The sequence below is a fragment of the Strongylocentrotus purpuratus genome, unplaced genomic scaffold (assembly GCF_000002235.5).
Source record: "Strongylocentrotus purpuratus isolate Spur 01 unplaced genomic scaffold, Spur_5.0 spur5_scaffold_21, whole genome shotgun sequence".
Lineage (NCBI taxonomy): Eukaryota > Metazoa > Echinodermata > Echinoidea > Camarodonta > Strongylocentrotidae > Strongylocentrotus > Strongylocentrotus purpuratus.
This window is the reverse complement of record NW_022145607.1, coordinates 29,419,777-29,432,441: the sequence shown is the minus strand read 5'-3', so window position 1 is coordinate 29,432,441 and position 12,665 is coordinate 29,419,777. Positions and strand designations below refer to the sequence as shown.

The following is a 12,665-nucleotide window of genomic DNA, read 5'->3' as shown; positions in this document are numbered from 1 at the left end:
TGTACATGTACATGTACATTGCATCATAATAGACATTTCTTGAGATGACAATTAATGCTTTCACCTTCCTTCTGTACTAAAAAAACGATGAATGTTTAATTAAATCATGACTTCACTCTTGTCATTACACTTACACTTAAATCATATCTCTGCTTTTTAGTTCTCTTGATATTGTAGTCTGATTTGTAATTATCTTGTTTTTAAACCACTTTTGAAAGCAGAATTGGCTACAACAGAGTGGGTTACTTTAATCAACTAGGGACTCCATTCATTTTGTTTTTTCACTTGGGGCATCAGGATTGAAAGTTTAGGTTGTGTATACACGGTCCTCTTATTCAAATTTTAAATGTTGGAAGATCCAAAGATAGTACAGGGTCAGGGATAATGTCAATCCATGATTAATCTTTTCTTTTCACATTCTTTTTTTTTCTTTGATCCACAGAGCATTGACCATCTCAGCAGCAACCTGAAGCTCCGTCACCTGGACCTGTCCGATAACAGCGTCTCATCAATCATGGACATCTCCATGCTAGCTAACCTCAAGGTGGGTATTGAATCTCTAACCTGATGGCTTGTAGAAAAACATGAAAGAGGTCATGCTGTAATATTACCTCTGTTGTTATACATGTACAAGGCCGGCCGGCCGGCCGGCCTGCCTTCATCAGACCAAAGTTGAAAAATAACCCGCTATTTTAACTAGCCTGAACTCAAATTAGCCAGCAGTTGCGATTAGCGGGCTATTTGGTCAAGAAAAATTTTGGTCTTGTTTCCAGAATAGCCCGCTAATTGGGAAAAAGCTGCTAATTTACGCCCATCCGAGCTAGTTTGTAACGAGTGTAATTTCAAGTATCAGGAAAATATCCCGAGTCTGAAAGTAGCAGGTTATTTTGCAACTTCGATCTGATGAAGACAGGCCTATAGACAAATTCAACTTTATCTCAGTGCAGTTATCAAAGACTCTTCCTGACTTGCCTTTCGAGTTCTACGACAAATGGTCTGGCGACTGTTACTCTGTAATTTTAATTTTAATTTTTTAATTTTTGTAATTACTCTGTGGTTAATTTCCTACACTAACGTCCATCCCGGGCCCTGTTTCATGAAGCTTGCTATCAACATCAACTGCCACAGATCTATTACAAATCTCCGCACAGCCAATCAAATGCAAGGATTTCAGTAGCTTAGAACAATCATTGTATCTTGTTATCGATGGCAAGTTTTATGAAACAAGGTCCAAGACCAGTCACTATACCAAACAAAGCTAACAATCAGCAATGTTATATTCCTTAATACTTAGCCTATTTCTTAGCGGTAGAGGTAGGGTTGGGATAGGTTTAGGGTTAGGGTTATGTGTATTATTTAGCCTAGAGATTGAGTTAAGATGTTATTTAGAGAATGAAACTGACCGAAGAGCCATTGTCACCAGAGCTCTCATTGGAATTTTTTGTTGTTGGCATGTTAAAAATGAACACACATGCAATTAATGTCGCAGAATCTGATGCTATATAACACTTTGGAATTAAAAATGCATTTTAATGATTTGTTTCCTTTATCTCGTTTTGTTTGCAGACCTTGCTTCTCCATGGCAACATACTGACAACATTACGCAGCATACCCGGCTGTATACCGCATTCGCTGGAGATACTCTCGCTAGCAGAGAACGAGATATCGGATCTCACGGAGGTAGGGTTATTGTGAATGTAGCATATCAAATTTAATCGTCTTATTGCAGCCATTCCTAAATATAGTTAATTTGGAATATATTTAGCTGTCATAGAGAATTGCATCTGTGTAGTTGATCATCAGCAGCCGATATTGGATATTTATATATATTTTTAATAAATTCTTCATTTTGGAGTTAGGACTGATATGTGTTCCCAATAGCGTTTGTTCCAAAGTAGCAATTTCTTTCTGTGCAATTTTTTTTTCTTCAGGAACACTGTGTGATGCTTGGCAGTTTCATGAGAAGATATATGGTACATGTATACAGTCCAAGATAAAAGTCCCATGTACTGTTCAACTGTAATAGAAGAGACCGTGAACATAATACAGTAAAACATGTCTATAAAGATATTATAATTATATTTCGTTTCAATGAGAAACCATTTTGAAGGGAAACAAAAATGTGGTCTTTGTAGACAGGTTGTCGCTAAAGCAGGTTTGACTGTACAAATTTAGATCAATTAGATGTGCAGAAAAGATTTTCTCCTTGCGACGTAAATCCATGCGAAGTAAATGCATGCTATCATGGTGTGTGTGAGCATTATGGCTAGTAACAATTGCATTACAGTCGAGTTGTGCCCTAGTGCTGCCACCTGAGGCTTCAGAGAAACACCTACAGCTTGATGATCTTGTCACTGTGGGTTCCTTCTGAAGTTTGGAGGGTCATTTGTACTTTTACCTCTCTTATTAACTACAGCCCTTCAAAGTTTAGTTACAGAAGGCTGCATACTGAGGCTTCAGAGAAGCACCTTCTACAGCTTGATGATCTTGTCACTGTGGGTTCCTTCTGAAGTTTGGAGGGTTATTTGTACTTTTACGCCTCTTATTAGTCTACTGTCCAGTCATGTTGACACAATATTTACAAAGTGAAGTCATCATATTGCCCTAAAAGTGTATCACATCAATCAGCCCCTATTGTAATGTAACATTCTCTGAAACAAGGGGCCCCTGCCCCTGTCTACTTGTAAATTTTTTTTAAAAAAAACAGCTGTGTTTCTTTGCGTCATGGCATGACCTTCTGGAATGAATCCACACTTCTTTAAAGGTACTGTATCCCATTAGCGGGCCAAAAATTTAAATGTACAAAGAAAAATGTACCCTTCAAGAATTTCCATTTCGTATGAACTAGAAACTGACTTTACTTGGAATATTTGACTTACTTTCCAAATGGAATTTTAGGCGGGTCACCAAATGTTTTTTGGCTGGGGGCGTACCAAAACCGAAATCACTAATTTTGCAACATAACTAGTTTGATGAACTGATTTCCTCTCTGAAGATGGTCTTAGGACTGATTTTATCACTCCGAGCGATTGGTCAGATTGACCTAACCATATAATCACTGATTTCTAACTAGAATCACCAGTGTTTGAGCCCCATAATTTTCATGAAACCACCACAGAACCTGTGAATGTACAATTTGTTATGCATTATTGTTTTGGTAAATGTTTCAAATAAGTTAATAGCGTTACATGTTTGAAACTTGCATAATAATAATAATAGTAATAATAAATCAGTGCTTATAAAGCGCTTTCCACCGAAGTCTCTAAGCGCTATAACAAACAAAATACAATGACAAACAATTATATATTAAACAAAAAATTACAAATAAACCTACAAATTACAATACATATATATCATATATACATCAATGTGATCGAAGTAAGTGAATCATTGAAATCAATTTTGAATAAATGTGTTTTAAGACAAGTTTTGAATTGGTTGAAAGTCTGACACTCAGTTTTTGACATGTAAAGGTAGGTAGTTTGTTCCAAAGTTCAGCAGAAGCTTTGCAAAAAGAGCGATGACCATAAGAAAGAGATGACACTGAAGTAGACACAAGGTTTATTGTGAAGATGACCGTAGATTGCGTGAGGGTACTGCTGATCCATGCCAAATTTCACGACGTTTAAAAAAAAAAGTTGATACAATCCTTTAAAAGTCAGCTCGTGCGTGCGTGCAAGAGGCAGGCAGATTGTTTGCCCCAGAAACAAGCCAGATCAAATAAGCTCAATCCAAAGCCTCTTTTTTCATGATAGCCTTGATGCAAATCTGGATATCATCAAGTGAACTGCTGAATGTTTTACTTCTATGTATTAATCATGCATACATCCATGACATTTGAACTCACAGTTTTTATCTTTTTCTAAATAATTTACTCCCTGTTTTGCTCTTAGATTTACTTGGGAAAACAACAGAAAAGATCTCTACTGTATTACAAAAAGAACAATAGATTTATTAAAGCAGGATTAGTTTATATATTGCAAGTGTAATTAGTAATAATGTCACTGTGTCGTGGATGTGAATACTCTTTAATAACAAGAAAACAGAAGACAAAAACAAAAGACAAAAACAACAACAACATAAAACACCCAATAAACAAAACAAACAGAAACCAGTAAAAGAAAAAAAAATTCCCCAAATCCATTAGCTTTAGAATCACTACTGTTATCAATCAAACTTTGTAGTCTTCTTTTTGATAGGATCAAGTACATCTATAATATATCACTGAAAACCACAAGGGTTTTAAAACTCTACAGGGCACATATTTTGTTCAAGATAGACAATAAAATACAGATTAAACCTCCAAAAGGCATATTATTTAATCCAGACCTCCTGTTTTTAATCCTCCCTTCGACACTTTTCTCACCTGAATGACGTGGTAACCTTCGTATTATTTCATTGAAGATTATCATGATAATCTCCCCTTTGCCAAGAAATTGTTCAGGCACAATCCTTAGCGTGTGTGACTCATAATGATAGGCTTTTGTGATTATTCAGGCTTATGATTGTGTTTGTGTTTATTATTATTTTGTATACAGATAAAGGTTATGATATCATTAATAGGAGGTAAAAGATTGATTATTGCATTTACTGGTTCACCATCCTATGTTGGAAATTTATATTGATTGTTTATTGTGAGGTAAATACACAAATCTCTTGTAATTTAATAAAAAAATCCTGAAACTGCATGTACTTACACTATGGACTATATTAAATACAAGCATGAAGCCAAAATGAGTCTGAATTATAAACTGATTTAGTAATTTTGAAATAGGAGACCATTTCAAAGGCAATCCCATTCATTTTATTTCATTCTTTTGTTGTAAAGAAATATGAGATAGTTCATGAAATATCATATGTTTTCATATCAATATTTATAGCACTCAAATGCACCAACAGTAGAACCACCCCCCTCCTGAGGATTTAACAGGAAAATTAAGGCATTACTTGTACAAATGTTGTACATCCTCTTGGGGGAAAGTGTCTGTATAAAAGAGACACGCACAAACACTAATAACTCTCATAATTTTAGCACTGCCATTATTACAGTTACATTATAAACTATTTCAGTTACCAGTACACACATGCTACCTCTAATTGAAACGATATGTATAATATCCAGATCCCCTTATTCATTATTACATGATGCAGCAAATTATATTGTCATCCATCATGTGGCTTTCTGTGTAGGTTGACCTTACTTTCACCCTTTCCAGTGATCATTAATCAGTGTGGGGGGATCAGAAATATATGCAGTGGATAATTTGCTTTTCCTGACAAGCTCTGCATTTGTACAGTAGTCATAAGAACCTGATGTATTTCAAAGCTTTGTAAGAACCACAAAATATGCATGTGAGTTATTTATGTTGATTGCTCTACCCATAGTATTTGGTGGGGAAAATGATAAGCCATCACGTGCATCAGAGAAAATTACATATCAGGTTCATTCTAATTCCTTTCAGTATCTTGCCATGTCCCCAATTTTCTCATTATAGTCAAAATATACCAGGTAGATTAGTAACTTTTGGAGGATGTTACTAGCACCCATATCATTATAAATTGTTGCAAAGTCGATTAACACAACAACTCCAAGTACCTTGTAGTTTAAAAGTTCCAATTTGATTGCATGGAGCTCATTTTAGATTTCCTACATGTAAATGTAAGATTTTCCTCAGAAACTGAACATTGACATTTTGGAGCTTCTTTTGAAATTTCCGGAGCTGTTTTGACCTTTAATTCCAAATCCATTTTTTTTCAGTGTCTGCTATTTTGCTGTAGTACTACATGTTTATCACTGTATTAGAGATTTGAGTTAACAGCCTTTTAATATTAAAATGAATGTGACATGTGCCCTTTAAAGGTCATGAACACTTTGGTAAGCCCTCAATTTTTTTTTTTGCCATATATCTTTATAAACACAATATATATGAAGATAATGGCAATAATAAATTGGTGTGAACTTTCTTTTCTTCTCAAGTGCAATATAATAAACAAATGAGAGGTAGAAAAAAATTTAGTTACAAATCCTACATCCTAGGACGTAAATTTTCAATACCATGGCATCCTGCAATACATTTGTGTATTAAAGGACTGTGAGTACAAAATATGCTATACACAGCACAAAATTAATGTGCTGGGATCTATCGGGATGGAGGGGTCCTACATGTAGCGTAGGGGAGTGTAGAGCCATTATCTAGCTTCCTTTGCAGGTACTAACCAAGATCATGGATAGAATGCCAAACGATCTGGTACATATGTCTTTTGATACAAGAAGAACAACTTGAAACTGCATGTATTTAACACGCTTCTTTCCAATTTCCTTTTTATTCCTGCCGAAACTGTTCATGAGCTTTAAAGCCTGTCTGCACTAGTTTGGCCAGGGGATTGGACCTCCCTGCAAGGTCACTGACAGGTGGTTATCTCATCAACTCAGCTCTCAATTAACATAAGAAAAAGAGGATCATGGGGCACCAATGGTCACCAATTATGCATTGTTTGCTATAGAGGGCGCAAGTAGCTATAAGTAGTACAGTGTGGCTTTAATGGATCTGTCTTGTCATTGTCGTCTCTTCCCCAGGTGTCCTACCTATCCTGCCTGAACAACCTCCAGCAGCTGTCTGTCATGAACAACCCCTGCGTGCTGATGGCCACACCCTGTTCATCCAACGCGTATCCTTTCCAGTCATGTATGATCTTAATAAATAATAACAATGGGTGGTATTCTCTTAAGTTAAGCTGGGACTAAGTCCAGACTAAACAAGAATTTTAGTTCGCACTTCTATGGAATGCTAGGTTTCATCTTCCTCCTTCAATATTCATGACAAAGATAATCTACCAAGGACTTTGTTGAAATTTAGTTTATACTCATATTATCTTTTTCTTCCTATTTCAGTGCAAAATTAATTTTTTGGACACTTTTCATTGAAGGATTAAAATAATCTGTTCAGGGTAAATTAGTTCACAACAGGCACTCCATAAAAGTGTGAACTAACTAAGCACGCGCTAACTTAGTACGCGCTACCGGAATACCACCCAATGATAATAAGTGGTTTCTTATACAGTTAATAACTAAATTATTCATATCCTTAAAGAGAAGGTTGAGTTCTGGGAAGAGGTGAAAAATAATTTGTGGGCGTTATCATTGTTATTATGCAAGTTTGGAAGAACACCAGAGAAAAAATGTTCCCTGAAAAGCATGGCTCTTCAAATGCCTTAATATTATAAATATGGCATGTAACATCATACAAATTGGGACAAATTTTTATGCCACATGTTCATGTATATATACACCTTTCTGTGTACAGTGCTTGTAACTTTACCAAGACTGGGCCAAATTGCTTATCATTTTGATGATTCCAGAACCGTGCAGTACACACCAATACTTATATGCTAGATGATCAACCTTTTCTGATCGTTTCCACAACGTTTCTTTTGCAGTGCAATCGCATGACCAGAACTCAACGTTATCTTTAAACAAGTTTTGTAATTTTTTAAAAGTATGTGAAAAATGTATAATATATGTCCGATTTGTGTTTCTTGAGAATGTAGCATATTGAAGCTCACATCTAAAGTGTGAAGATGTGACAATCTTAGAAATACAAGAACTTTGTTGCAGCTCGGAAATATATGAGTATTTTGCTCTCTGTTAATTATAAAAGTAAAAGATACCCATTTTCTACGCACGGGCGAGTGCCTTGTCATTCTTACACATATAATTGCTGCAAGTCCCTCCTTCTTCTCCATCAGTTCCATCTTTGCATTCCACCGTGACTGTCCCTCCCTCGGCCCAGCTTATTCCCCAAAGATGAGGGTTGCTTAGCAACCAATCTTGAAACAGGAAAGTCTTTCCCCACCCCCATCTCGAGAGTTGATTAGAGGGGAGTTCCGTCCGTCCCACTCGCAAACTTTCATCCCACGCAATGGTATGCAAACCAAATTAAATCTTACATCCTGGTTTATTTGTAATTGGTCCCTGGATTTGAGTTCTTCAGATTTGTCATAAAAGTTTACAGAAAATGGAGGAATACTAGGCAATGTTGTCAACAATTTTTAAAATATTGTTTAGTACAGTACATGTATACTGTATCGCATCAAGGAATATAGTTTTTTTTAGTTTGTTTGTAAATCTTATATTTATTCAAGTCAAGGTAAAGTGACTAACCTACTGTAGTCAAAATTAAATAGTCTAAAACTAGTCAAAAATAGTGGGGGGAAAAACAGCACATAAACATTTGATTCTTGACTATTTTCAAATCTGAAAATATTTGTCATCTATCTTTTATTCCAAATCCTTAGCCTTAAAATGTCTTTTTTGTGTCTATTTTCCATTTTCCGTCTATTTTCCATTTTTCCGTGAGAAAATAAAGGGAAAATACATGTAGTCTTGTTTTCTAGGAAATACCATAAAGATATAGAGATAAAAGACTAAAAATGCGTTTTTAGTATGTGAAAAATGGCCGTTGTTGATGTACAGTATTAATTTCAGTGGCCTGTGATGAAAACAGATTATTAATACGGCAACAGAGAAACAGTTAGTTTTGTTTTAACTTGTAGATTTATTGGAAACATACTGCTTTATCAGGTCTGTTAGCCATTACATGTACATGGAAATGGAGATCATAAGTAACAACATTTGAAGCTTTTTAGTTACAGGTAAATGTAGTTTTGCATACAATCCGCAATTTAGTCAATTATATGAAGTAATGCAGTGCTGTATCCGGCGGCAGGTAAATTGAATTACTTCAATGTAGGACAAGGACTGCTTCAAGAACTAATGAGGCAATAAATCTTAGCGCCTCTTTCAGACATGACATGTTAAACCGCATAAAAATAAAAACCCTTCCAACGTACATGCACATGTATGCACATACAACAAAGTGATATATACAGTTTACTTACCAGTAGTAAACTGTTTAAGTAAAAGAAACTAACAAAATACACTGCTAATCACGGTAGTCCCATCAAAGTATAAAGTTATTGGACATATACAATCTACAATTTCATATTGACTATTTACAATAGTCATAGAAAATGTTACTTTTGGGTATTCTGCATTTTGTGTGAACAAGGCATATTGACGAAAATTTCCTCTGAAAGGGCAAAGTCACTGAATATCATGTTCATCCTTCCTTTCTATTGTGAAATGGGAACAGCACAAGATCAATGTAGCCCATCTCTGTGCCTCAATGCTTTATTCTTTCAAGTCTCTGTATATAATGCAGACCATCTGGCGCGTCACTGACTTCCAACTGCCCACGTAACGGAACCAGGGGAGTGTTTCACAAAGATCCTAAGTTGAACTTATCTCTATTAAGTTGGACTTAACAATTATGGAAAGCCATTAGCATCCTTGAAAATATGTGGTATAAGTTATTTCAAAAAGCCTAAAATGTTGATTCATGTCATTCATATTTTCTATTATCATGGGAGATTTTAATGTTCTTGATGTGGAATTTATAAAAAGTCTAAAATACTTCAATATTTGCTTTTGAATATATTTCATAATATGGCTACAAATGGCTCTCCATGATATTCAAGTCCAACTTAGAGTTAAGTTCGAATTAGAATCTTTGTGAAACACCCCCCTGGAGGTGCCTCTAGAAAACTGTTAAAACATTGATTTCTCCAGAAAAGGCAACGTCATGGGATACTATCTGCTCCAAGTTTTGTGGTCGGAGGAAATGGAAGAAAGAAAAGAATGAAAGAATGATTTCAAAAGAGAATGACGACATGTCTCGCGGGATAGTCTCTTCCGAAGTTATAATGGTACAACTTATTGGCTGCCAACCAAGAGGTAGTTCATACTCATTTTTGTACACTCTTATTTGACATAAAATGTGGCATGACAAAATTGAAAGTTTTGCATTCATTATGAAATTCATATCGAACCTCCACATCAATAGACCCATTTACTAACATGTTCAAATTTATGGATGTTTCTTTCCTGGGGATCTACATATAATGTAGTGACGATTTATTCCGTTAACATGTTATTAATGAATGAACTACAATACCTGGGATCCAGTCTGCATTCATTACTTGTTGATAGGTCAGGCAGGCATCAGCAAGTTTTCTGGTTGTCAAGAACAACCTTTGCTTTATAGAGTATGCATATAAATTGGCATATGCTAGTAAACCTGTCTATTGTGCAGTGACTATAATGAAGCTTATGCAAGGACTTGTACAATGATGAACAAAAATTATAAATCATAGATTCACTGTCAAAAGTCAAATATGACTTTCAGTGCTTTTTAACTGATTGGTAATTTTGGCAGAAAATATCCTCTGTATATCCAGTTCCCAATGCCTGTTTAGGAACATGAAACTAGCCATTCTAATTGCAAACATATTGTAACACACTTAGATTCTAAGGCGGGGGTCTAAAATGAAACTACTGCTTTAATATATATTCTCTACAATTTTGTGATGAGCTATGAATAGTCATTCTGCCTTGCACAGACAACCTCATTTTTGTCACGTAACAGTAACAAACAAATGTACATGTAACAAATTTTGGAACAAGAAACTAGCCATTCTAATTGCAAACATATTGTAACACATTTAGATTCTGGGGCGGGGTCTAAAATGAAACTACTGCTTTAATATATATATTCCTCTATTATTTTGTCATGAGCTATGAATAGTCATGCTGCCTTGCACAGACAACCTCATTCTTGTCACGTAACACGTAAGAGCATTGTCTTATCAAGATAGTGACAAGAAAGAGGAAGACAATGTGTAAAACTTGATTTTGCAAGGGCGCAGTTTGAAGCCAACAGCACGTGACGTAAATTAGGTTTGGCATAGACGGCTGCAGTGTCTTTCTATTTCTATAAATAGCAAGGTTGGGGTGGAAAACTTGCCTTTTTGATTATCGCGGCAACACTGTACAGCTTTTAAATGTAGTGTGTTGCAATGTTTCTGATTATTCATTGTGATACCGAATGTACTTCAGTAGGTAAGAAGAGAAAAGAATATGGACTTTAACCATGTATATACATTTATTTCACAAATTGAAGGTACAGTGTACAGTAGCTAATGCTGTGAAGAAACATCACTTTCCATCCATAGAAAGCCATTGATTAATTCAGAAACTTAAAAAGAGAAACTTTTTGCAAGTGTCTTGATTCAAGCTGCATGAAATCTTAAGCTCTACCAATCACCGACAAATATTTTGTTTTGTATGTTGGTAGTTTGTTTCATGTCGTAATACTACAGTTGAAATACTTCTAACATTACTACTGTATAAAAGAGATTTTGCAAGCTTCAAGACACTCTCAACTAACATAAAAGCAGCTTGTGAGTAAACTACCCGACAAACCAGGGCCCCGTCTTACAAAGAGTTACGATTGATCCAAATCAGTCGCAAGTCCTCCAATCAATCGCAAGTTTGCAGTCTCCTATCTCTTATGTACATAGTTACGATCGATATCAATCGCAAATAAGTTGCGATTGATATCAACTCTTTGTAAGACAGGGCCCAGTGCACACTCGCATAAAATAGGGCTCGCACAAACCTCAAGTCCAACTCTGGTTCCTTGCGAGTAGTTTTATGTTATTCCCTATTTCCTTCATACTCCTTGATCCGTTAGCCCATAGAACGCTGGATGAAGTTTTTTGAGGTTGATTTGAAAAATTCTAGCTGTTCACAAATTATTTTTTTAGGTGAGTGGTACACTTACAACCTAATTATCAGTCAGTGAAGTAGTTAAGGTTCTAAAGAATGTAGGCTATAATAAAACTGTTAAAACTTGCTGATTCTTCTAATTATTTGTTGTCTACGAATTTGAATACTTTTCTAAAATGATTGAAAAGTAAGTGAAGGAAAAGAGAGAAAGGGAAGGGGTGGGGGTGAGTGAGAGAAAAAAAATAGGGCAAAAATGAGAAAGGGTTGAAGCGAAAGCAAATTAGTTCAACATGTTAACTTTTACTGACGCAAGGGATAGATGAAAAAGAGATCGTCTTCGCTGCATTTTTTGTGGTTATGAAACAAGTAACCATAGCAACGCATGTAGGTAATTCCTGATTTAGAAGATCATGCATCAGTGGTTTGAAACCCTGTAAGGGCAGGCAGGAAAAGTCATGAAAACATTTAGACAGCAGTTTTTGTTTCCATGGATATGGCACATATTTAAACACCTGAAACTTGAGAAGGCTGAACGGCGGAAATGCAAACCCACACAGTGGAGTTTCGCCTGGTAACTATGACAGCCCGGCCCGCAGGCACTGTTAGGTTGAAGAGATCTTCATTTTAGAAATTGATGCGATGTCATGCAAATTTTACATTGTAAATGTAAATGTACCTGGATAATTAGGGGGAAATGAAAAGGTACTAACCTTGTATTGTCAATATTTGTTTCACCCTTTTAAGATGTGGAACAGTGAAACCTGTTTAGACAGACCGCTCAAGGGAGATAAGAAAAGTGGTCTCTATATCCAGGTTTTCTTTATGTACAGGTTGGTTTATGACATGTCCCAATGAGAACCATTTTCTATGGAGATGAAAAATGTGGTCTTTATAGACAGGTGGTCTTTATACACAGGGGTTACAACAACTTCATGCAATTGAAAGTGATTTCCATTGCTTGTATCATTTGTGTCAGGAGTTTCAACTTCTTTAGCGATCTATGATTTTCTCACTCTCCTTTCTAAAGCTACATAGCGTC

General features: G+C 35.8%; 1 protein-coding gene across 5 annotated transcripts in view; it reads left to right on the top strand.

The window, feature by feature from the left end:
- The window catches only part of LOC100890709 (serine/arginine repetitive matrix protein 2), a 74,029-nt gene that overhangs the window by 22,098 nt on the left and 39,266 nt on the right, over window positions 1–12,665 (top strand). For all 5 annotated transcript variants that reach the window (XM_030994443.1, XM_030994442.1, XM_030994441.1 and 2 more), the window contains 3 exons: window positions 443–544; window positions 1,567–1,680; window positions 6,578–6,669. In XM_030994443.1, the coding sequence (XP_030850303.1) occupies window positions 443–544; window positions 1,567–1,680; window positions 6,578–6,669 (308 nt within the window). The remainder of the gene's footprint in view (window positions 1–442; window positions 545–1,566; window positions 1,681–6,577; window positions 6,670–12,665) is intronic.